This window comes from Heliconius melpomene, chromosome 19, assembly GCF_056956725.1.
Source record: "Heliconius melpomene rosina isolate 202511_hmr_F chromosome 19, ASM5695672v1, whole genome shotgun sequence".
NCBI classification, from domain to species: Eukaryota; Metazoa; Arthropoda; class Insecta; order Lepidoptera; family Nymphalidae; genus Heliconius; species Heliconius melpomene.
Window position 1 is genome coordinate 16,493,697 of NC_140407.1, and position 26,993 is coordinate 16,520,689.

General features: G+C 36.2%; 2 protein-coding genes across 7 annotated transcripts in view; both read left to right on the forward strand.

The window, feature by feature from the left end:
• The first annotated feature begins 512 nt into the window (after positions 1-512).
• Positions 513-26,993, forward strand: part of mv (lysosomal-trafficking regulator mauve) — a 57,424-nt gene continuing 30,943 nt past the window's right edge. For 2 of the 6 annotated variants that reach the window (XM_085203373.1, XM_085203378.1), the window contains exons 1-13: positions 519-764; positions 3,894-4,000; positions 4,747-4,832; positions 5,000-5,139; positions 6,503-6,645; positions 14,069-14,232; positions 14,556-14,639; positions 15,207-17,701; positions 21,837-22,012; positions 24,109-24,225; positions 24,951-25,041; positions 25,116-25,221; positions 26,624-26,799. In XM_085203373.1, coding sequence (XP_085059499.1) covers positions 3,920-4,000; positions 4,747-4,832; positions 5,000-5,139; positions 6,503-6,645; positions 14,069-14,232; positions 14,556-14,639; positions 15,207-17,701; positions 21,837-22,012; positions 24,109-24,225; positions 24,951-25,041; positions 25,116-25,221; positions 26,624-26,799 — 3,859 coding nt within the window. In that variant the 5' untranslated portion in view covers positions 519-764; positions 3,894-3,919. Of the gene's footprint in view, positions 765-1,123; positions 3,483-3,520; positions 3,813-3,893; positions 4,001-4,746; positions 4,833-4,999; positions 5,140-6,502; positions 6,646-14,068; positions 14,233-14,555; positions 14,640-15,206; positions 17,702-21,836; positions 22,013-24,108; positions 24,226-24,950; positions 25,042-25,115; positions 25,222-26,623; positions 26,800-26,993 lie in introns of those variants that run through there. The other 4 variants (XM_085203374.1, XM_085203377.1, XM_085203376.1 and 1 more) reach the window with 4 other exon arrangements.
• Positions 8,763-10,555, forward strand: LOC146529039 (uncharacterized). Its single transcript, XM_085203383.1, has one exon. It carries the CDS (start codon positions 9,384-9,386, stop codon positions 10,191-10,193), a length of 810 nt encoding a protein of 269 aa, XP_085059509.1. The 5' UTR covers positions 8,763-9,383; the 3' UTR covers positions 10,194-10,555.

The following is a 26,993-nucleotide window of genomic DNA, read 5'->3' on the forward strand; positions in this document are numbered from 1 at the left end:
GTATATATAATTAAAGTAACGGCATTTTTCTTTCTATCCTTTTTTGACTTAATAAGTACTTATGCATACAAATAAAGCTACTGAGCGACTGCGTCAGATTTTATTTTATTTATTTTTTATTGACAATAATATTGTGTTTCTGTGGCTAGCCTAATATTTTTGACATATTATGATTTAATTCAGAACTAGTTTAATTTTTAGGCAATTGTACAAGAAAATATTCCTTTATATTTTATGTTTCGGAATGTTATTTTGCTAAAACTATCTCGATTTAGGTGTACATATCTCGATAATAACTATCTCGATTCTGCGTTTGGACCGGGAAAATTATTTTTTATTGATAATATAATAGACATGAATTTGAGGGAAAATTGATGTGAAAGTTTTACAAAGATAAAGTATATTAATATATACCATATATCAACTATCTATCAACCGTGCCGTACCGTAATAAAAAAAACATATTTCGTCAAGATATTTTTCCTGTTCTGTAGTGCTGTGGCAGTGGCTGTCAGTTCAGTATGAGTTTGACAATCAACACATGAACACAGTTCAAACTTCAAAACTACTGCTACAAACAAACTACAAAGGTGTTTCGCCGCAAAAGTTAATCAAGTTAGGTGTTGTTTAATTTAAACGTTAATCTACTTATTAATTATATTATTTATTCACAAGAACACTATTTTTTTATGAATTTCATTTCAAAAACGAACTACTTTTAAATTCAAGCGGAAAAGGAAGCAAAATATTTATTAATTGTTGATGTAAGTTTACGTTTATAAATTATTTCTGTTAATAGATTCAAATTATATAATTTAGTTATTGTTTAACTACATACTATTTGCTCAACTCTTATTGATTGCAGTGATACAAATTAAAAATATATAATGTTCCTATAGTTTTATTTACTTGGTGTAAATTTGTAACATTCTATTATTTTTTATTTTAGTTTTATATTTTATAAGGTTTTTATTTGTAACATTTTAAGTATTTATATTAACCTATTTAATGAAACATAAATTTTAACTAATCTGTGAAAACAATGCGTTGTTTTTTGCACCAACATTGTTACTTTGTCAATATGTTGTCTTTATTCTTGGGATGGATTATGTTTGGATTTAAGCTAAGTATTTAAAAATCTTTCTTAAACTTATGATACAATTTGTAAACTAATTTAGATATAATAACAAAACAAGAATAGCAAAATTTACTATTTTTACTTTCACACAAAAACTTAATTGATTTAGATGAGACTTTATAATATTATCGCTTTTACATCAGAATAACACAAAGGCTACAATTTATGTAGAAATTATGTGTAACTTTGCTATAATATAACATTAATTTAAAGCAGGCAAAGTGCAATTGGCTTGCGAGTAACTACAAGTGCAAATCAATGTTATAAGCAATTTTTATGCATAAAAATTGTTACTGATTTTTAATGGTATAATAAAATTTATTTGTGGAATTGAATTTTGAAATATTTTTTTTGTGCATTTTATGAAGTAACCTGAGAGGATCTAGTGATAAAGATTTTTTTGTTAAGACTCTTATGACTAATGACAGTCAAAATAAAAAATATATAACAGAGTAGGCAGAGGAAGGTATGGTTATGATGCCTAATTTGCACCAATTTTTCAAGGAATTGTTTTTGAATGGTGAAACTCAAAGCCACGCTTTTGCCTTGATACCAGAATGAGAATATAAATAAATATTAATTCAATCTCCCGCGTGGAGATTGAACCCACAAACGCTATGTTACAATCACACACTTATGCCCCTGCTCTATAACAGAATCAAAAGTCGAGATGATATCTTAAAACTGTCACTGATCAGTGTCTGTATGTGGAAAATTAATCATAAAAACTGTAACTGGGGCCATTTATGAACGTGATTGACACCAAAATAATATTTTTTAAAATTTTTGTCTGATTGTCTATTTGTCTCTACATTTGTTCACTCTAATTTCAGAAACTTCACAATTAGATTCTGGCAAGCTTCTGTTAACATTTAGTGTTTATTTTATTACAAACGGTTCATGAATAAACAAAATTGATGTTCCACAAAATTCCCTTGACACCTTCTCAAGCAGCCATGTAGTGTTTGCAATTTCTCAATGGAGTGTTTGTGGAGCTGTTGTTATTTGTTAATAATCTATTTATTGCCTAGGAATATTTGTTGATTCGCTATTTATGCAGGAAAACTCAGTTCGCCGTGCGCGCGCATTAACGACAAATTGTGAAATAACTAAGCATTTCATATAGGTACATTAAATATAACCTACTGTTATGAAATTTGGCACGAATTAAGATCTTACAATAGAAATAAAGGAAAAAATCCGTAAAGTAAAATTTTATAGATATTTTATAAAAACAAAATCATCACAAACTTATACTTATTTGTAGTTAATTTCATATAAAACGAATACATACGCCCCTAAATTTCTGTCTGTTAACTTTATTCGCTGCATCATCAAAATCTCCTGAAAACCTACAATCTTGAAATTAGTACGGCACCGTAGGCCAATATACAATAACAACAAGACTACAATATAAGGAAAATATAATACGTGCAACTTCCGAGAACTAATAGTAATGAATGAAATAATGTTAAGAATTAATTAATAACTTGTAAACACCTGATTGAAGAGCAATATCATGATTTACTTATGTGTAAAACTACCTTCTTGTCGATTTCGTTTGATGCGCTTGAGTTCCGCTACTCAAAATGCAATATATTCAAATGTTAGGTATGTGGGGAACTAAATGTTACCATTAGGTAACTCTTTATGCGGTTATTTTTCATTTGGCTCAAAACGGGACGTTGTGTGGTGTTGTTTTTGAAAAATAGCATACTGCGATAATCGCGGAGCAACTAATTTCAATCGACCAGATTTACATGCCATTCCGAAAAAGCGAGACATTTGTATGTGGTGGCATGTTTTGAAACATCGGGACATAAGCGGGACGTTAAGTATGCGTAATGTGATCATTTTTCAAACGGTTATGGTGGCTTTCGTTTTTTTAGGCATAGTTGACACTTTTTATTAAATAATTTCATACATAGGTAATATTAATGTTTCTGTTTTGCATAAATTGAACAGAAATCTTTCGCATAAACTGATAAGTCCAATCCAATTATATGTTCATTCACAACAGCGATGAGTTCGGACGCGTCGATATCTCGCCTGCTCGTTGATAACACGCACACAGACCTACCAACTAACTTCAATATGTATGTAGATACACGTTATCAACATGCCATAATAAGCTCGTATTTAAATTGTTTTTCTGAAAAAAGGTCAAAGAAACCATTACTTTTTTTTCTACTCTCATGTCAAACGTATAGGTACTTACGCTCTTCAGTTTGAAGTTTGTTTGTGAAGGCCACTGATTATGATTACATGATAAACTTAATGATCTTAAACAAAACATCCAGTTACTTGTGTCTCGAATACTTTAAATGTCGTGTATAATTGACAGGTAGGTACCTAGTTCCGCAGTTGTACGTATGTACATATAATATGTCATAAATATACTATACAAAGGGCTTTAATTGTGTGCTGCCGCGCTAAACATATAGCAAATATTTTAACATTGATGATAACGTCTCTTAGAAGTCAGTGTCCACACGGCCGGTACCTACGTACCGATATAATGTTTTAGTGTTTATAAGTGGATTTCATTATTATATGAAATAATACGTGCATAATATGTGCGTCTTGCTCGGGAGCGCTATTTTGTTTATATGTATTACATATATTATTTACCCTTTAACACGTTTTTTTGTCTTTACGCTACGTACATAGTAAGGTGGGCAAGGGCAACATGGAAACCTTGTGTTAAGTTATATGTAAATAATATAGTAAATAATAATAACTATTATTATTGCAGATATATGTGCAAGTTAGAGACAACCAATGATGGCGACCGAAGAGGAGCCGGCCGCGTTGCAAATATACTGGGAACGGTTCTTCAAAGCGGAGACCGGGACTTATGAGGTACTGCCTACAGCTAACTTCATGACAGTAATTGCAGCGGGTGCGTCAAGCATACTCGTATAGGAGTAGCGATATCTGTAAAGCCATATCTTTGTAGTCTGCAATTGAAAACTAAAGATTCAGTCAATTCAATAAAACAGTTGTATAAAATACCTGTTACGGCACTTAGCAAATTTGTCGAACTAAATACTTTAAATTGACATAACTTTTTTATTTATGAAATAATTGTAATAAAATAAACCCTATATGTTTTCGGAAGCTTGCCAGAATCCAATAGTGGAAACTGCATCTAAATCGGTTAAGTCGATTCGAAGATTAGCGATAACAAACGCACAAACAAAAATTTTTAAAAATCATTGTTTTGGGTTCTTTAGGTTTATAAAGGTTAGGTTATATTAGGTTAATAAAGGTTCCCAATAACATTTTTTTGAAAATATCTTGATTTGATGGTGAAAATCTTAAGAGCGTATAGATTTATGGTAAAACAACTAAAATAAGGTAAAAACCTAGTGCTGTCATTCCGTTATTTACTTTCGGCCCATTTTGAGATTCCTATTACATTTTCTTCATATTTTGATGAGTGTCGAGGATAGAACCCACAACTACCGCAAATACAGCTCTTACCCATCTCACAAATATATGAAAGTATTCTGTGAAAAAATATTAAATGTATAATTTTTTATATCACTGTAATATAAACTTTTTATAGATAAGTGGATATAGTGTGAAAACATGATTGTTTTCAGAAGTCCACTTGGCTGGAACTGTTTTTAGCTGAGTTCATTATTCGTCTCAATGAAGGTCAAAATCCTAAAAACCTAATATATTTTTGGTAAGTATAACGATTGCAAATTATCGATACAATATCGTGATGATCGACGATAGAAAATATTCATTCTCCGAGTGGGATTCGAATCCAGAACAGTGATGCGCCTAATTTCAAAATACTTACTGCTAATAAAATAATATACCGACATCTAAATATATAATGTCTTACAGCCCAGTGAGCGGCGTAGTGTCCCTAGTGGGATGTGAACTACTCTGCGGAATACATAGAGTGACGTCTTCAATCAACACGCACTACTCATTGTCGAGCATAGAACCCGTTACTGTTCATAGTGACGTCACCGACCATACTGGTACAAATATATTATGTTAAATATGTCAAAATCATATAATTACATATCTAAGACAATAATAAGCTTATTTAAATTGTTATATATTAAACTTGTATAATTTTAAAATAAAAATTGGTGAATATTTAAATGTGCCGATTATTATCATTATGTGATGAAACAGTAAAGGTTTATACCAAAAGGGACAGGGCAGTAAAGTATAAAGTCGCTTTTTCATAAGAATTATAATTTTTAGTATAGATATAAGTTAAATGTTGATAAAATTAGCATAAATATAATAAATATATTATTATGACGACTTTATCAGGGAGAACTTGTACATATGAAGGCAAAGCGCGCCTACCTTGAGAACGTATGTTTATTTGTCACTAAAATAAAGTCGCTATTCGAGATACGCAATTCGGCCGACGAGTATTGGCCGCTCTGAAGTTAACTGTAGATGTGATATTAGGATTTTGCTTTCTTTTAATTATTTCAGAAAACCTAACTTCTGGGCGTTGATGGCTTGTCGGCTATACTACCTATATACCTACTATTTATAGATTTGGTCTATAATTTGAATATATTTTATATATATATTCTTGATTTATTAATTATTACTATTTTAGGTAATGAGGTCAAACCAACCTTTTTTTCGTGAGAAAATTTTATTTTTGATATAATATTAAGAATAGTATGTTATTTCATCATTAAGTAGCAAAGTAGCAAGGTTAAGGTTAAAATCATGGTCTCTACAATTTACTTCCTCAATTGTTACAAATTGTTTACATATCGAATAATAAAAAAATTCTGCGTTTCTCATATTCTAGTGCGTGTGGCATTTTTAAAGACATGGCGTATTCGGTGCTGGGTGGCGGAATACTACGCCGCTATTGCAATACAGTGGCGAGGTTAAATTTAACAAATCACACAATTTTTTTATTTTTTTTTTCTATTTAATTTTTTCCATCTTCACGCACAGCAAGGTGTACAGGACAGAGGACGTGCCTTAATGCTAATAAAATTATTCTGATATCGAGGCAAAAGTGGAGAACGGAGTGTCTCAACACTATGTTCCCTCTGCTTATCCTGATGATGATGTCAGCGTGAAGCTGACATTTCATGTTAATTGGCGAAATTCACTGCCGCGTTTCGTCTACCAGAGATTTTTCTGAGTTTACAGTCAGACTTCGTCACGACGGGCACTTCTTATTAAAAACATGGCCGCCCTGAAGTTTGCATTTCTGAATTTTTGCGCATTGTGCACTCATGAAGATAGTACAAATAGTAAAAAATAAAAAAAATCCCTAAAATCAAATCTGTAAAGCCATCTACAGATAAATATAAGGACGGCCAGATTATCAATAATTTGTTCCGTATCTCTCAGAGGTCCCTCTTGCAGAGGCGCGCGGTCCCCTGAGCGCGTTCTCGCGCATGCAGGCGCAGCCTGCGAGCGCGGTGCTGCGTGCTCACCTGCTGGCGGGGATCGCGTGGCGGTGCCTGCTGCTGCTGCGGGCGCTTGGCGTTGAGGTCAGGACCTTATCCACCTATATCTCGCATATCATTATTTTACAACCCTGTATAAACTAATTGACTTTGCGTAGAAAATTAGCTGTGCTGAGTCGTTGTTGCCATCCCGGAACATATAAATATGATAAAATCTATTAAATATATACTCGTGTAATTATATTATAGTATTTTACGATCCAAGACATTCTTATCAACACGCTAGCACCAAGGTACAGTAGGTAAAAAAAGTATTTGCACACCCTAATTTTTTGATGTTACATCTACAAAAAAACAGAATGCTTTTAGTTAATTATTGTATTTAATAGCTTAATCTATATATATTTCGAATTGGTTAATAAAATTTCTCAGAAAATAGAAATTAGAGAATGAGACGGTATGAACACATATTTTAAAGTCAAATAAGTATTTGCACACCAACCGGCTTGTACGTATTTTGTAAAAAAAATCAATAATAAATGAAAGAAAAGACACTTAATATTTTGTGTGCATTCCATTTGCATCAATGATGGCTTGCAATCTCCCTGGCATCGATTCCAATAATTTGGACGTTGTTTAAATCGAGATTTGAGCCCATTTCTTTACCAAAGCACCCTTCAAATCATTTTTATTTAAAAATTTCATTTTCCTCAAATTTTAATCCAGCAGATGCCATGAATTTTCAATTGGGTGGATGTCTGGCGTTTATGGCGGAGTTTTCAGCATTCTATGGACATTGTACATCACCCATTCCTTAGGTTTTCATAGCTGTATGCTTAGGATCATTGTCCTACTGAAAGTAGTGTGTCTCACTTACGCCTAATTTCGATGCGCTGCAAGACAAAATATCGCGGAACACTTTACCGTAATCTACTGCTTTCATTATTCCTTCGATAAAAGCCAAGTTTCCCACACCATTTGCTGTCATGCAGCCTCAAACCATCACAAGACCACCGCCGTGTTGACTGTACTATGCACATGTTTCGCCTGCAGTTCAGTATTTGGCTTGCGCCACACAAATGTTTGTCTGTCCGTTCCAAAAAGATAAAATTTGCTTTCGTCAGAAAAAAATAAAATTGTACCAAAATTCTAAAGGGGTATTTAAGTATTCTTTCGCGAAAGTTAGTCTTTTTGCTATATTGGCCTCACTTATGAAAGAATTTTTCCTCGCTGTTCTGCTACGAAGACCACCATTACCCAGTACGTTTCTTACAGTTAGGGCACAGACAACCTTACCTGAACTTGACGCGATATCATTTGCTAAGCTTTGAGCGCTTGTAAATGGTTTATTTTGTACCGATTTTAAAATTTGTCGCCTTTCTCTCGTACAGAGCTTCTTCGGAAGAACGGACCTTTCCTTATTTTCAACACTACCCATTTCTTCTCGGTTTTTTATAATTTACTACACAGTCGAGTAATTTAACTTTAAATTTGACCCGATTTGGCGATAACTTCAACCTTCATTACGGAGTAAAATAATTTCTTCACGCGTCGATAACGACAGTTCAAATTCTTTCGGCATGTTGGCTTCAAGATTATTTCTGAACACTAAACAAATGTCTCGTTATTAGAATACGTTTCCCGATGTTCACATGTATACATACAATATTCACATTTTACCTAAAGTGACAAAATGTCGCGGGAATAACATTGTATCTAGGGAATGGTTGGTGTGCAAATACTTATTTGACTTTAAAAAAGGTGTTTTTACCATCTAATTTTTTTATTTCTGTTTTCTAAGAATTTTTAATAATCAATTCTAAATATATATAGATTAAGCTATTAAATACAATAATTAACTGAAATCATTCTGTGTTTTTCTAGGTGTAACTTCAAAAAAATTAGGTGTGCAAATACTTTTTTTACCCACTGTAGTTATTCCGTACCTTATTCCAGCAGAGTAAAGTTTAAAATTGGATAATTTTACTGTCCCGTATCTGTATTACTTCGAGTATATAGACATATTGTACAGGATAGTTTAAAAGCGAGCGGTTTCGCGACCCCGTGGACCGTTTTATATCGCCTATGATGCGAATAAATAATTTGCATTTTGACCCCTTGTGGACTTATAATTTTGTGGCGATAATGAGCATAGAGCTTATATTGGCTGTATGTTTTAATTACTAAAAATTTAGTTTGGTTATATATATTTACTTTGATTTTTAATTAAAAAAACAACATTTAATAAATGAATAGATTAATACTTCAATTCCAGTACAACTTGAATTGAGTTGAGGGCGCCACAGTGCCAGTGGTAACATCAGTTCCGCAATTTTTTATGTTTTTAATTGCAAAAAGTATAAAAAAAGTGCTAAATCTCATGTAAAACGTGAAAAAGTGCTACAAATTACCAGGACAATATATAGTGTTTTCTTAAAAAGAGTGTGAGACTTGTAGAAACCGTTTTATCCGTGTGTACTTATAATGGTCAAAAATCCGTTGACGGTTTTCTAGTGTTTGTGATTAAGCGTTGAAAAGAACATTTGTGGACAATTTATTAAGCTACGCTATAAAGAAAACGAGCAAATAAGTGTCACAAATATTTTTCCATGTTCATTTTTGAATAAATTGCATTTCGTGACAAAAGTGTTAAAAGTAACTACTTCTAGCGACATCTATTGAGGAGTAGCAATAATTATATCCGAGTCACAACACATAATATTGATCATACGTAGTACTACAACTAGTGGACACAAGAGGGCGTTAATATATTAAAATTAATCTTCTAAAATCAAAGTTCATATCGTACATAACCGAGCGAAATGGAAGAAATAAAAAATATGTTAAAAGAAATGCAAAAGGAAATAAGGCAGCAAAAAGCCGACATGCACAACATGCAGGAAAATATAAAAGAAGCAATTAACAAAAACATTGACGATAAATTTGCGAACTTAGAATCAAAAAATGTGCTTTTGGAACAAAAAATAGAAGTTCAGACTAAAAAAAATAATTATTTGGAGAGAAAATTGACCCAGAGGGATCTTCTTATATTCGGAGTCGATGAGAGTGAAAAGTACTATTGGCAACTAGAGGAAAAAGTTCTCAACATAATAAATAAACAACTTAACATCAAATGTGACAGCAACAACATCGAAAGCACAAGGAGACTGGGCAAAAAGGGCGAGAAAATAAGACCGATAGTCGTAACGTTGGCCACCATGGCGCTAAAAATAAAAATTCTAAAAAATAAGAAAAAACTAGAAACAACACCATATTACATAAAAGAATATTTTCCCCCTGATATTTTAAACAAGCGAAAGGAACTCCAAATAGAAGTAGAGAAGGAAAGAGAGCAAGGCAGGTTGGCGATTATCAAGTATGATAAAAAAGTTATACTAAAGGACCGAAATCAACAAACTGGGAAGCAAAATTATGAAAAAAAGAAAAGAGCTCTGTCAGTGTCACCTGAAACAGCCAAATCTGACGCGGAAAAAGGAAAAGGAAATCCCACAATGATTAATAAAACAAAATGCATGGATAAATACATCCTAAGACAACCTACGCTGCAATTGGCTCCCGAAAAGACAACCACACCAACTCAAGACTCAAGAGCTACAAAAACTCTTAGATAGCAACTAGCATCGGCCCCTCTTCCTCTCCCAAAACGGCCAGTCACCGCGGGAGAGAATGACTACAACCCTCCAATAAATCAAAATCTTTACATCTGTACTTTTAACGTTAAATCACTATTATCACAGCAGAGAATGATACTATTAAAATATTCATTACAAAATACTAAAAACGACATATTAGGATTATCAGAAATTAGACGAAAAGGTAACGAAATCATCGAGGACGAAGATCACATTTTCTGTTACACAGGTATGATACAAGGGCAGCATGGAGAGGGTTTTTTAATTAAAAAGAAATATAAAAACAACATAATAAGCTACATAGGTATATCTGGTAGAGTTTGCATTCTGATAATGAAATTTGACACAGCATCGATTTCATTAATCCAAGTTTACGCCCCCACCTCCGATGCGCCAGATGAAGAATTAGACATTTTTTATAATCAAATAGAAGAGGCCCTAAAAATGGCAAGAGGTATCATTATTTTAATAGGAGACTTCAATGCAAAAATAGGCCAGAAAAACTATCAGAACATTCCAATTCAATTAAGGGAGCATACTGCTATGGCGAAAGAAACGAAAGGGGAGAAAAATTACTACAATTTGCATTTACTAACAAATTTACAATTATAAATACTATATTTAAGAAAAACATAAAAAATCTTTGGACTTGGACTTCACCCGATCATCAGTATAGGAACCAAATTGATTATATAATGAGTAGCAACTCAAAACTGGTGTCTAATATGGAAATTTTAAATAATAATACATTCCCAAGTGACCATAGACTACTGAGAGCTACAATACATCTGCGAAAGCAAAAGAAATGCAGAGCAGCTTTTAGAGGAATGCAAACTGATCTATCAAGCGACGTAAATCAACAAGTATACCTCGAGAACTTGCTAGAGAAAACAAAACAAATACAATCGGAAAGTACAGAGAATGTAGAATCATTCTATATAAAGATAGAGCAGGCTATTAAAGAAAGCCTAGCGTATTCAAGCTCAATTAAGGTACGTAAAAACATAATATCCGAAGAAACTAAACAACAATTAAAAAAACGCATAGCACTCCAATTAAAACCATCAAAAAATAAAGAAGAAAAAAAGGAACTCTCAAATTTATATAAGGATACAAGCAAAATGTTGAAAAAAGACTATGAAAACTATAGAATGGACATCATTAAAAAACACTTAGTTACCTCCGGAAGTCAAAAAAAGGCCTACAAACAATTAAATTCAGAAAAGAAGTGGATTACTGCATTAAATGCGCAAAGTACAGCAGTGAAAACACAAAACAGAGAAAGCCTAATAAACATTGCCTCTAATTTTTATCAAAACCTTTACCAAAGAGAAAGTAGCGACGAAAAAGTGTATAAAAAATATGAACTTCAACTAAACACTCCCATTGAACCATTTGACAATAGTGAAATATTGAAAAGAATTGAAAAACTAAAGAACGAAAAAAGCCCAGGTCCGGATAACATCCCTAACGAGGCTATCAAAGTTGGAAAAAAGATATTAATAAATTTTATCACAACGCTTTTTAATAAGATACTAGACACACAAGAAATACCAAAAATCTGGGGTGAATCTCGTATAATTCTTTTATACAAAAAAGGAAATCCCTCAGATATTAATAACTATAGACCTATTAACCTATTGCCATGTATTTACAAGCTATTCGCCATGTGCATAGAAAAACGAATAGAGCGAAATATAGAGTTAAACCAACCAGTTGAACAAGCCGGCTTTCGTCCTGGGTTTTCGACAATCGACCATATCCACACGCTCGACCAAATAGTGGAAAAATATCAGGAATTTAACCAACCACTTTACCTTGGATATATAGATTATGCAAAAGCCTTCGATTCAATTTCTCATGAAAGTATTTGGCAAGCTCTGGTACATCAAGGCGTCCCAACCGTATATATAAATATTATAAAAGACATTTACCAGAAAAGTGTAAGTAGAGTAAAATTAGACAGACTTGGACCAAAAATATATATACAAAAAGGAGTAAAGCAAGGTGACCCAATGTCACCTAAAATATTTATAGCCGTGCTCCAAAACGTCATGAAGGGCTTAGATTGGAGTAAGAAAGGAATACTAGTTGGCAGAGAGTACCTAAGCAATCTCCGCTTTGCGGATGACATTGTACTCTTCGCAAGTACATCCAAACAACTAGAATCGATGCTAATAGAAATAAACAGAGCAAGCCAAGCCATAGGTCTACAACTGAACACTTTAAAAACAAAAGTTACTACAAATAGTTACCAAAATCCTATAACGGTGGACGGGGCAAATATTGAATACGTAAGTGAATATGTTTACCTTGGCAAACAAATCTCTTTCAAGAAAACAAGGCACGACGACGAATTAGAGCGTCGAATAAATGTCACATGGAATAAGTATTGGAGTTTAAAAGAGATATTAAAAGCAAAATTTCCACTAAAGCTGAAGAAAAAAGTCATTGACTCGAGTTTGCTACCATGTCTATCCTATGGTGCACAAACATGGACCTACACGCATAAAATAAAAAAGAAAATACGTTCCTTTCAGCGTGTCGTGGAACGAAGCATCCTAGGAATCAAACTCAGGGATAAACAAAAAAGCGAGAACATAAGGAGAAAAACTAAAATTATAGACGCAGTACAATATATGCAAAGCTTAAAATGGAAATGGGCAGGTCATGTTGCTCGGACAACAGATAATAGATGGACAAAGCGAGTCACCAAATGGAAGGGCCCAAGTGGTAAAAGAAGATCAGGAAAACCTAAAGACCGATGGGTAGACGACATTCAGAAAATTGCTGGAAAGGAATGGGTACAGACGGCACAAGACAGAAAAGTATGGAAAAATTTGGAGGAGGCCTATACCCGAAAAGGGGCTATGTCTTGAACATATATTTGTTATAGTTTTAATTTTGTATTTTTTGTATTATCAAGTCATAGAAATAAAGGCTTATTATTATTATTATTATTATTACAACTTGAATATCTTATGAACTATAACATCATATGTAAAACAACGAACTATAGTTATTTGTCGTCTACTAAGATATTTTGAAAAATATTGCTTATTTTTAGGAATCTAAATTTCAAATTTTATACGAATCGGTGGTGATTTAAAGATTTTTCCATACAAACTTTCAATCGATTATTTACACCCTTAGGGGAAAAGTCTAAAAATCCACGAAACATGTTCTTTTATATATATAGATTACTGAGCTGAAAAAAAATTAATCTTTACATATAATAAAATTGTAACTGATCACTCTCTGTACATGAAGTTATACAAGGAAATGTATTAAGCTTTTAACAATATAAAATTTTATTGAATTGAATTGAATTCTTGATGTATGGCGTGCCAGTTGAGCACAATTCATTTCGCCAATGTCACGTTGTATGGAAAACACACGAAGGAAATTGACCGGTAATAAAAAAGATAAATATACACAATTATAGAATACATGTACCTACTAAAATTTTATATTATTGTCTGTTTATTTTGTTGTCTGTGCGTTTGAGTCAATTTTTATTATTGTACTTTGGCAAACTTCCATTAACCTTTTTTGTTTGTATTATTTCAATCTGTTTATAAATAAAAAATAGATATCAATTTAAAATATTTTTCAACTAAATTACTGTGAAACAATTCTTCCATGTACAGACAATTTTAATAAATTATTAGAATTAGAATTTATAATACTCTTTTATTTATATTTGCAATTTTATTATAAGTATAGATAGAGATGTTTTTATCATTCGCTCTTTCATTATTGATTTTAACAAATAACAATTAACAATGTCGATAGTGAATCGACAATAGATAGTCTATTGATAAGAATTGTTAACCTATAATAATTATTCCCAGGGGCTATCATGCTGTCGCCAACTAAGTTCAGTACTAATATGGGTGTATGGCGAGACCTGTACCGGCATTGCGTCTCCCTCCCCCACCCCCGGAGTTAAAACCTGCGTGCCCCCCACCCTGCGCCCTGGCCAGGGACCACCTATACATCAGTTGTTTTCTAACAGGTATTTACTCGTATATCTAATTTGGCGATTATGCCACGCTATTTCCAGTGCTCTACATCACGTAGGACAATTATGGAAGTGTAATTGTATGTAGGTAGTAAAAAATATGATCAACGTTTGCATTAATCAGATAAAACAATAGAGTGTTAAGTATAAGACATGTAGCTCGTCTCGGCGTCCGGCGTAGTGGGCGCAGCCACTGTTTTATTATAAACATAACCTCAATAAACAGGATAGAGCAAGTATCTAAAATGCCTTAAAAATGTTTTACAATATTTTCGAGTTAATGATTTGGTTAAAAATGATAAGGTTTTGTCTTACAGAATATGGTCGAAACAGAAATCAAGTAACGTTACAGGATCGAATCATTCTGCGGCTTCATCAGAGAAAAGCTATATCTCGTTGAGGTAACACGTTTATAAATATATTATAAACTATACGATTATTTATTTCATTTTTATGTATAGTTAGAGAAAATTGGTTAACTATTTTAGTATTTTAGTATGGTTAGCTATACTATTACTTTTTTTTCAGCTTCGGTCTGTAGGATACGTATGTAGGATACATATGTTACATATGCAAGGTAGGCAGAGGGAGCCCATTGTTAAGACACTCCAGTCCCCACGTTCTGCTGAATTCTGCAAGCATTACGTGTTGCGGAACTCAACGCAGCGCTTTAAATCGACACCAGAACGAAAAAATTAAAATATATCAAATTTTTCTTTTCCTCAAGTGGAAATCTAACCTAGAACCTGTCGTGCTTGCAGTACAGTGAATAAATCGTAACTTAAATCTTTTGAGATTTTAATTGATTGAAGTTGTTTGTCTTAGTATCGTGCAAATATGAAATAACTGTGAGCACTGGAAAAACACGATTATCTGACCAGAACACAGACAGACACTTTTTTATTTATGTGTAAAGAAAATCTTTAATCAAAGTCGATGCTTACATTTATGAATATTTTTTCACATAGGTCACGAATGAATGGACGACCTCGATCCAATGGAAAGGAAATCAATGGAAGAAACAAGAATTCTATTAAAAATTCTGAACTGTCGTCTGATTCGGGGGATTCGAATGACGATCTGCAAATGTTCAACAGGTCCATGACCATCAAAGTGTGTGCGACCAATGATGACTTCGAATATTTCAACTCGCCACTTCGTTCATCCGATGATTATCTAAATCATTCGCTTTATTCTGATCCCTTTTATTCGCCTCGCAAAGCAAAACCCAAAGCTGATGACTATATGACGGATAAACATCGGGATATCATAAACTCAGAAATTAGTACCTTCGAGTTTACTCTTTTAATAACGGATTTGCTTCAAGAATTGTGTAAGGCGGAAAGCAGCCTGTCCGGCTCCGAGGGCTCGCAGATATCTATGCAGTGTATAAACTTTGCTCTCAAGAATTTGTGTTCGTTACAATTTGGGTCGGCGCCTAACGCCGCGACCAGCGACGCGCTGGAGACGTCCCGCGTTAAAGTCGCCCTAACCGAGCTGCTCATGGTGTCGCTGAACCAAGTGCTCATTCATGCCGATTTGTGTGCCAAATTAATAAACAACGGCATTCTGCCGATGCTCCTCCGTTTACTAGAGGACGTGGTCTGTAAGTCCAATGCCAAATATAATGCTAAAACTGAAAAGGGAATCAAGGAATGCGCCAATGAAGAAGAAACCGAAAATTTCCTCAAATTTGTTTTCGGAATAGCATACTCGATCACTGCTTTCTTTCACTGCCTCCTTATGCAGTGTCGGTCCCTCGAGAGGCTGCGTGAGTTCACCGAGCAGTTCGCGCTCTACGCCGAGTGCCACAAGGGCAGCCTGCTACGTCAGTGCGTCGAGCTCATGCTGGACGTCGCGCCCCCTGGTCCCGCCTCCGCACCCGCTCTCCCCCTCGTGCACGCGCTGGTAGACGCGGCCGCGCGTCTCGTGCGCGCCCTGCAGCGCGTGCGTGGCACCGTGCTACACGCTGCTGCTTGCCCGCGCACGCGCCACCGCGCATGCCGCGCGCGCGTTGCCGCCGGCCGCCGCCACCACCACGATGCGCTAGGCACGCGCGCCGCTTGCGCCGTGGCCGTGCTGTGCGCGGCGCTCGCGGCGCTGTTGGCGCGCGCGCCTGCCGGCGCCCGCGTTCTACGCGCACTCCTGCGTTGCGGTCTGTGCTGCTGCTTCCCACGCGCGCTGCTGGCACAAGCCGTGGTGCGTGCCGTGTTGTCGCGCGCGGTGCCGGCGGCGGCGGGCCTGCGCCTGTTGGAGCGCGCAGCGTACTGCGAGCCGCGTGCTGCCCGCCGCCTGCCGTGCGCCGTGTGCGAGGTGCGCACGGACCAGCGCCGCGGGCGATGCGCCTTCCTGGTGCACTACAACTCGCTGTTGCAACTGGACAACCCGAATAGCGTGCTGCAAGCAACGGTGGCGCACCTGCTCAAGGTGACGCCGCGCTGCAGCCCCGACATGAAGTACGAGCTACTCTTCAGCGTCATCTACCCCACGTTCATCGTCGCTAAACATCGGTACGCGATGCGGTCGGAGGAGTCCGCCCATTTTCTAACTGCATCTTGTCTAAATATTATCTCCAACTTGTTAAGCACCGTTTCCTTCGCTGAACAATTTATACAGAAAGGAGGCTTGAGTTACGTACTAGAAATGATTTCGATGCCGGACTTTTCGAATCAATGTTGTGCCATACTCGAAGTTGCTATAATTGTAGAAATATTGAAACTTATAAAAGAAAATGAAGAGTTTCCGTACTTTCGGGAAGTTGGTTCACTGACTTCCGTCCAAATATTATTCAAATCGCTATCCGACGCCACGGAAAAGTGTTTTGAAGTATACAAAACGAAGCTGTCGCCGCAGAAATATGAAGAACTGTGTAATATTGATAAAGAGAAACAAATGCTCGGCCTAGTAACAGAAGCGCCGTCGACAGGCCGCGTGGCCCCTGAGGCGGAGTTCGACTCGACGAACGAGCAAGAGGTGGTCCGCGACGCGAGCACGTTCTGGCAGTGCTGCGCGCGCCTTTTCCTGCACAGCCCGCTGCTGCGCGAGCACGCGGTGCGCCAGCACGTATTCCTGAGGGGATACGCCTTACTGCGTCTGCTACTACATTGCGCGTGCCAAGTCACGACTGTTCCCGCAGCGTCCAATACTGTGCCTGAAGTGTCTAATATGGTACCTGATATGTCTAATATGGTGTCTAAAATGTCCAATCCTGTGCCTCAAGTGTCTGATAAGGTGCCTGGAATGTCCAGTACTATGGCTGAAATATCCAATACCATGTCAAAAATATCAAACATTATGTCTAAAGTTTCCACTACTGTGCCTAAAGTGTCCAATATTACTACTAATAACTCTGCTGGACGAGCAGTGTCTACAGCTGGACCTGTAGTGTCTTCTGTAGGACCCGATGCGAAGATGGTGCTCAAGATTGTGGAGGCATTGCTGACTGTGCAGTTTGCGGTTTCAGGTTAGTTGTAATTGGTGTATATTATTATATGATTTTCCTTATATTTATTTATTTTTAAATATAAAATAAACATAAATACGTTTAGAAAAGTTGTAATTTCTTTTCTCTTTATCTTTGTAATCATGTGGAATTTCTATCTTCCGTCACCGCTATATTCACCGCGTCACTCGGACAATCAAAAATGTTATTTTTTACAAATTATATAGAAATAAGTAGCTGAATAGGTAACATATCATCGATATACTATTTTCAAACCAATAAACAAATTATGTTTAAGTGTTTTGGTATTCTAAAACTATCATTTAATTTCAGTTATATTTTTAATTAAGATTTGTTTCTTCATGACGTATTATGTAGTAGTTTACGCACCAAGTTAATTAGTACAAATTATAATCTAGTCTACTGTCCTTTGGTTATACAACGTGATATTGAAGAGGCTTTTGGAGAAGAAGAACGGTGTTCTATATGTAATAGTTGTAGATTTTTTTGTAATTTTAATAAGGCAAAGCGCGGCGTTAAGCTATGCCACCCAACAAGTACCATCTCAAGTATCATACTAATTTATCTCGCCTTATCTTACTATATTATGCGTAAGAAAACGTGGAACTAGTAGAGAGATTGCACAACGATAACAATATAAATTATTATGAGCTAAAAATTATAATTATGTTTATATTTTGCATATAATATAACACACATTACCAACAGGTAACTATACAAGTTGCGGTTAACTTAAATTCCACACAGAAGGTGTTTCGCAAATGACTCATCTAAGGATCATTGAATCATATCTAATAAGTAAAATATTCCGACGTTTCAAGGTAGAATTGCCTTAAATTGGTTGTTTTATGTTCTTTTTTTAATTATATTTTTTTAAGTATTAAAATTCATGGTAGAATATATTTTACAGTATATTTCTGTTAAGGCACACAAAGCTATGGTGTATAAGATGTTTGTCGTGTTTTTAACCGACTTCTGTAAGAAAAGGAGTTATTGTTTATGTTTGTTACCTCATAATTTTTGACTGGCTGAACAGATTTTGATGATTTTTTTTGTTTGAAAGGTACTGTGGTCCCATTTCTTTTTGGTCCATTTCTGACAATGGTATCTACGAGAAAATCACATAAGTCTTAAATTTGCATTAGGTAACCACTACCACCACCACCACTCATTTAAGAAGCATGCTTTTAAGGTTTACTTATCACTCAGGAAATAGGTATATATAAGAATAGGTATAAGTTTACTCAAGAAATAGTATTTCTATAATGAAACATCTAATACGCAGTTACAGCGGTTAATCATTTGTCCTCAGTAATGAAGTAACCGCGTAATGAGATATCCATGGAAGAGCTTAAGAGGCTTCCTCGACGCGGTATTACCACGGCATAGAGTGCACGGCTGCAGGACTGTCCGTGCAACGTGCCGCGTCACGTTTTACACACTCGATTGGGTTTCCGCAACCAACGTTTGGCCCTGGCTGCCCTGTCCATAATACTGTTCATTTCACCCGATTATTTGTATAGTAAATAGAAGATGCGTATATTACAAATATTAATTACCTAATTAATGTTTGTAATATATTCTGTTACACAATTAACGCTTATTTAGAGATATAAAATTTAAAGAGATAAGGAAATCAGAATTCGAAATGATGAAATCCGTAGACGAACGCAGGTTACTGACATAGCTCTCAAAATCTGCAAGCTAAAGTGGCAATGGGCAGGCCATATTGTCAGGAGGACCGACAACCGATGGGGAAGAAAGGTCCTCGAATGGCGACCACGCCTCGGCAAAAGGAGTACAGGCCGCCCTCCAACCAGGTGGACCGACGACCTTAAAAAGACAACGGGAACCCGCTGGATTCAACGGGCGCAGGACCGGACGGAGTGGCGAGCATTGGGGGAGGCCTATGTCCAGCAGTGGACCTTAAAAGGCTGATGGATGGATGGATGGAAGGAAATCAATCACTATTAATAAATTAAATTTTCCTCGGAGGAAAATTATTTATTTCTTTTTCTATTTTATGTCGAATCTCACATACCTATAGCGGAATTGGCAGAGAGAACAGAGTTCCAAATATTGTACTCTTCAATTCTCCTGCGTATGATCGGGTCATCGCGTTTACAGTCACAATGCCCATTTTTCTTTTCTATATTCAATATGCGTTTGCTTTGCCTTGTTTGCTTTGTCTGCTTTTCTATATTTAGTATTTTCTTAGAGAAGAATAAATATATAAATGTATTATATTCCTAAACTAATTACTACGAACTATTACCTTATACGTGCATCGTTCTTGACAAATAGCATTTTATTTTACGATAATTTTATTAATTATTTTGTTTGAAAAAAAAAACACTTTTTTGGAACACAAAATCTCTGTTATTTAAATTATATTAGGCTTTTATAGAGTTGTTAAAACTGTACTTTCATTTGAAATGGTGAGGATAAAAACACTCTGTATAAGTTTCTATTATTCACATTACAATACTGATATTGGTACAGAACCCTCGGTGGGCAATTCTGACTCGCACTTAACATGTCTAAACCTTAAAATATGCCAATACCAAGAAGTTTCATTAAATCGGTTCAGTAGTTTTCGAAATATACGTTTCTTCTACCACACATACATATCTATCGCTAGATAAATTTACATAATTATATACTCGTAGGTAAATTATCCTCTTCAGTAGATGTAAAACGCGTTATGATACAGACAATTTTGGCATGACATTAGGCACATGTATACATCCTATCCTATCCTATCCTATCCTATATCTTATAAAACAAAGTCGCTTTTCGTGTCTGTCTGAACTTTCTAACTCTTCTTCTTCTAAACCACCCAACGGATTTTGATGCGGTTTTCACCATTAGCTCGAGTATTTCTCAGAGAAGGTTTATATATAGTTTATTATTTGTACATTCTTATGTAAATTAACATAAATACGATAAATGTGTATAAAGTCCTACCCGTTGAGACACTTTCGCGCATGCGCTGCTCTAATGGTAAGTACTACGTGAAAATAATGTACTGGAGTATTGTTCCTCTTAAGATCTACAAAAAAGTCTGCGACGGCATATTCGTATCTTTTAAGAATAACGTGTAGTGATCATATTTCTGTCTAATAATCATATTTCTGTCTAATAATTTCAATATATTTTTTTTTGTGAGGGAAATTTTTCCATAATAGTATTAACCCTTATCCTTTAAAATACTTTATTAATTTTCTACGTGAAACGAGAAAAAATTTGCTGTTTACACTATTTCGAAATTGCGAATAGTTTTAGAGAAAAACGCATTTAATTGTTAACACATCCCGCCGTTGACACATCAGCTGTATGTTACTCAAGTTTCAGTTATCCCTTACTCTCAGCATATAAATAAGTATATTAGTAACGTTGGCCATTTAATGTAGATCAAAACTGTCTTTTACTGTTTTTCATCTTAATAAGTACTTTAGAAGTTGTTACAATATCAAAAAATACCGCGCCCCGCGCCGCCTGCCTTACACGCATCGGTGGTTCAGTAGTAGAATGCTCGCCTGCCACGCGGACGGCCCGGGTTCGAATCCTGGCCTATGCATTCCATTTAATTTTCCTCACAGGCAGCCACGTAGTGCTTGCTTTTCATCAGGGACAGAATACCCTCTTAAGCATTAACCACAAGCTCGAAAAAAAAAAACCCGCCTGCCATTATAGCAACGAAGATTTAGATGCGTTCGCACGCATTGGATAATTGGAGTTGAATGTATTTCAGCGCGATATATTTGGTTTCATATTTTTTGTAGTAGTTATTAGTAGGTAGGCTTTTGTTTATAATTTCTTCCGTTTAAAAATAGTCATTTAACTATCTAAAAATAGTCGTTTAAATATATTTGAATAAGTACTTGAAAAGATTATTAGCACAGATTTAAAATTACGGTACCTACTAAAAAATCCTTGCTGTGTAAAACAATTGGAAAATCCTTATTGAAACTAGGAAAATGCGGGTTGCATTAGGGTTTAATTAATTTTCACATTATCTTAAGTGCTTTGCAAACATACATTATATGAATAATCCAGTAGTAAAAGCGGGCGAAGCCGCAAGAGGGTCGCTAGTTTAAAATAATTTACAATCTCTTTAAACATTTTTTCCTAGACGAAACAAGGGGTCGTTCAAAAGACACGAGCTGTGCCATTGTGCGCACGGCGCTGAGCGCTCACGCCAGCGCGGGCCTGGGACTGCGCGCGCTGTGCGACACGCTCGTAGGCGTCGCGCTCGCCGCGCCCAGCGCCCGACAAGCCATGCCTACACTTGCCCCGTTGAATGTGAGGGTAAGTGGATATTTTCTTTGTCTGAAATATAAAGCGCGCAACAGCTATCCTGTAATTTAAAAATGTCATTATACTTGTAAGTAGTTTTCCTTTTTTTTAATAAAAGTAAGGGAACTTAGCCAATTTGTAGTGTCTAGAGACAAATATGTTAAGAAGTCATAGTGCACCGCGTCCTGAAGCAACGTAGTCATAAAATTATAGATTCACTGTATCTGTTTTTCCTTAACTTAAATAAAAACAATATACGGTATTATGTGACATTGAAGAATTTCGATTTAGTTTTCTCATAGACGCTATCTGGTTACATAACGTTCTAAGAGGACAAATATACCGGAAGGAATCGATCTAACATTATGAGCTAGGACCGGTCTGGCCTACAACCCGTTACCCATCCGCAGTTGCGCTCTCGGCCCCGACACGCGCGCGCGTACGTGTTGTATCTATTCGTAACACTTAGCGGCCATTAAGTGTTGTGAAATCCGAAATAGTTGGCTGATGGCATAGCATGAAACCAGTTTGGTTCTATTCGCCTGTAACGTAACATTAGCTTTATTGTAGTGTTGTTTGTGAAAGTGTACAAATGTCTAAAATTAAGGATTCGTCTGTGAATGGAGTTTCCATTGCTGTAAGTACGGTCTGACTGTAAATGGGTGTAGTGGGTTCAATTCTCATACTCTGACACTCAACACGCAATATCTCGAAAATTGGGTGGAAGGGTGGTTCCCTTTACTCATATTAGTATCAAATGATCAGTTGAAAAGGATAATTTAAGGCCGACGTCATACTTGTAAGAAAGCCGAGACACATGTTTTTTGTTGATATTTAACAATAAATTATTATATTTTATAAGTAGTGCAAGGTGACTTTGAAAACGCCAAAACAATTTTATTGAAGCAATTACATTAACAATAGATAATCTAAGCACGTGCTTTTTAATGAGTATTGTTAAAGATGAAGATGGATTTTTTAAAACTAACGCGTACAATGATAATGATACTTACAACATTATTGACACTTCGGTCAACTATCTAAAACATAACGTTAATTAAAGCAAACGTTGATATTGTAACTATTTACGTATGAATGAATGTATTTGGTCTATCTATAACTATCTATGAGGCCAGGCGTGGCGCAGGGGCACAGACTCTGATGTCGAGCCAAATCGCGGCGTTGAGTTCTGCCACTCAGCACGCAATGCCTCCAGAATTCGGCGGAAAGTGAGGACCTACCCTGCTGTGTGCGGGATATGCGGGATGTGCGGGTATGCACTTGATATTTCATATGTGTCGATCGTGTCCCGGTACAGGCTCTGTAAGCCGGTGCATGGGATTGTCGTAGATCCCACGTAGGTAGAAACATAATAATTAGCCATGACATAAAAGCATTTCACACAAAATGAAACCTATTTACAAATAATTGGATAAGTGGCGACTTGCTATTGGAAGCCACTTAAACGTACGAGTTAAGGTTGTCGAGTAAAGAGATTACAAACTTTATATGTTTCGACATTTTTCCATATTTAGAGTACGATAGAGCTATGTTCGTTTTTTATTGTTAATATTGATAATGTTCTGTTTTCGTTACTGTGTTTGAGCAGTCGCGACGGTCGTGGATTCGATCCCCATTCGGGGAAGTAAAATATTTATTTAAATATATATTTTCATTTCTCCGCTCTGGTGTTGAATTCTGATTTGGTTCAGGCCTCAAGTGACAAAAAATGTAAACGATATGACTTATCACTAGATTTACTTATAAGCAGTGGCGTAGCTAGGGCTAAATTAATTTATTTCAATTTTACATTTTCTTAAAAAGCTTGAAGTATTGCAATAAAATTTGACGCTATAAAAGCCTGAAAACACGCTAGGTACAAAGCAATTCGTATCTGGCGTCCCTTGTTATTATTATTACGTTATTTAAGGCTAATATTGTAATCGTTGTATAGCCTAAAGCACACTTGAAGAATGCAGCTTTCATACAAAACAAAAAAAGTAAATCGGACCAGTAGATCCAGAGATCTTAGCGTTTAAACAAGCAAACACTTCCGCTTTATTATGTTAGTATAGATTACAAAAACATCTGTTTTGTACATTTTATAGGTCCCACCACTATACTGTGGTTCAGAGAGCAGTTCTCCAGACTGCTCGTCCAGCGAGGACAGCGCGGCGCCCTACGCCAGCGAGCACAGCGACCCCCGCCCGGACGACGGTTACGAGGTAATGCTAATAATGTGTTTATATCTATATGCTTCCAACGTACTCGGATAGAGGTTGCAATAACAACATTACTCACGAGATACCTTCCAATCAGGGCTTCCGGCTACGAGCAACTGTTCCCGCTTGACACAATTCCACTGCTTTTAGTGTCTTTTTCACCTAAATCTACCTACTTTTTACACGAGTACGCTAACAATATTATATATGTTTAGGTGTCCTAGTGACGGTTTAGGCTTTGCAATTTATCGTTACGTGTTTATCACTCCTAAATGAAACATTTATTATGAGCAATAGATTACTCTCGCCTGTTTGTTGTCTGTCTCTAATCAAAGCTTGCAAGTTAAATTTCATCCACTTCCCGGTTTCCGATTGAAAATAAGGTGGCCTTAGGCACTAGTAACTACGTATTAAGACGACGCAGCCCCGTCGAGGTTGAGCTGGTTTGATTCGTCTTATAATTATGTCATTAGGAAGCGAAGATACAGCGTACAGGAATTAATAGTTATTAAATAAATACTTGTAGGTTCAATAAGTACTACCCGAGATGATGACTTTATTTCGTTTCTTCGCTTTGGTTAGACAAAGCGCCGCGTTGAGTTCCGCCATTTACTTAATACAAACATAAAGCATCTTACATTAGGTTCGCTCTGCCCCACCCTGCTTTGATATTTTGTCTAAAAGTAGAACGTGTATTTAAAAACGCTAATTGCATATATTTTTTACAGGCAGATATCGAGATCAGCAAACTGGATATAACCACTAGTGTAAAATCACAGAATTTGTCAGAATCACTATCCATACTAGATAATGTCACGTGTAAGTTTATTTTGTATTCGTCTATTGATACCTTTATGCCTTATAATGTTCTAAGTCAGTCGTTGTGTGCACAGACTGCCGAGCACGAGGCGCGCCGGGCGCGGGGCGCGAGCACGCGCAGGTGGCGCACCCCGAGCTGTGTGTCATTGTGGTGGACATATTGTCACAGCTTATTGATAAGTATGTCATATTTCCTATTTATTATTTTTTCTTGCCTTGACCACTCCGTTCCCCGTCGCGTTACAGGTGGATGTTGTCCTTAGGGGTCGCTAACCGGGATGCCGGGATAGAGGTACCGGGACATCATACCAAGTAAGGAGCCTTAAAAATACCTGTTTTAATTCATCCAGGAGTTTCAATATTTTCGGTTTTTACTAAGATAAAAGTAATTATATTTAAACATGCCTGCAATTTAATTCAAGCTTCTTTAAGATATAATAATATAATGGTTGTATAGCAACGATATTCCAAAAATTTTCGAAATTTTACATTGTTTATGTTTAAAAAAATAGAGAACATGGAACATGATACAGTTGCTTGTGACCCTAACAATACCTCTTTCAAATAAAAAGCTTGCTGGTTGACTCGGCTTTAAATTATTTACAATATTATAATTTAAAAAAAGATTCAGCAAATGAACAGTTTGATGTCTTTTTAAGGCCAGAATGCACAGAGATGGGAAAACAATGGCAATGTTGTGCGGATTGGATGGATTTGCTCCGATGAAGACAGAGTTAATGTTTTTTTTCAATTTCGAGAAATGGTTGAAGTGGTTGAAATCAAAGTAATTTATCTACATCAGTCCAGGGACTGCTGTTTACCATTATAATAAAAATAGAAAATGGCTCTATACGAAAATGGGTGGATCTAGCGGAAAATATCTTAGTATGGCCTAAAACAAATCAATAAATATGCCAGCAATTGTAGGATCAGGGAGAGCTTTCTTTTCTTGTGGTCATTGTTGTTACCACTTGCAATCAAAATTCAGAAACAAAAGTTAAGATACGTTATTTCTCCGCTATTATTATATTGCTCAATTAAAGATGAATTAAGGTTGTTAAAAGATGAGTAGCGATGCCCCGTATAAGAGGACGTTTCGCCGGATGTGTCGCCGACACAACGCCACTTAGCAGCGATGTGCGCAGACGATGATGGCCATCCAGGCGGTATCAGGTGAGATGGCGAGCAAGCTAGCAAGCTCTTACATAGGTAGGCAGAGGGAACCTGGGAAACTAGACACTTCTGTTTTCCTCTTACTCCCAAACTTTGGAGGTATTGCGTGTTCAGTAGTGAAACTTAACGCTTTAAGGGAAGCTTGTGAATAAGAAGACTATTCGAAACTCTAGTGGTATTGATTGTGACCAAAAGAAATTACTTTCCACTTTATTAAATCAGAATGAGTTTTGTCACCTTATTACGTAATGTGTTGAATTCATGTGTAGAGTGGAATGTTTTCATTTTAGATTCTTGCTGAGTAATAGGAGAAATTACTATGCGAAATTATTGGCATGTGTGTGTTCCTAACACAAAGTAACATTTTAGATTACGCGGGTTTTTGTAGATGCTTGCTTTACATTCCCAGAGTACTATCGCAAGAGGCGAGCGTGCAGCAGACGGCGGAGGTGGGGCGCGTGTGCGCGGGGCTGGCGCGCGAGTGGTCCTCTCGCGCGCGCCCTCCGCGTCTGCTTGCGCGCCTTCTCGCGCCCTCCGCTGCCCCCGCCGCGCGCCTGCTCGCCTCCGACGACATGCGCTACGCCGGTACTGTTCATATTGCGTCGTTGTACTTTTTGTTTATTTCATTTTTTGTTTCTCTTTCTCTTTGTTTCTTATATATTTGCGACAATTGTTTTGTCTTCCAAATTGAAAAACAAAATATAATTTATGTTTGAAAATATTTTTTGTTTATTTTAATTTAAGGACGTTACAAAAATTTTAACGTTTTTTTTTAATTT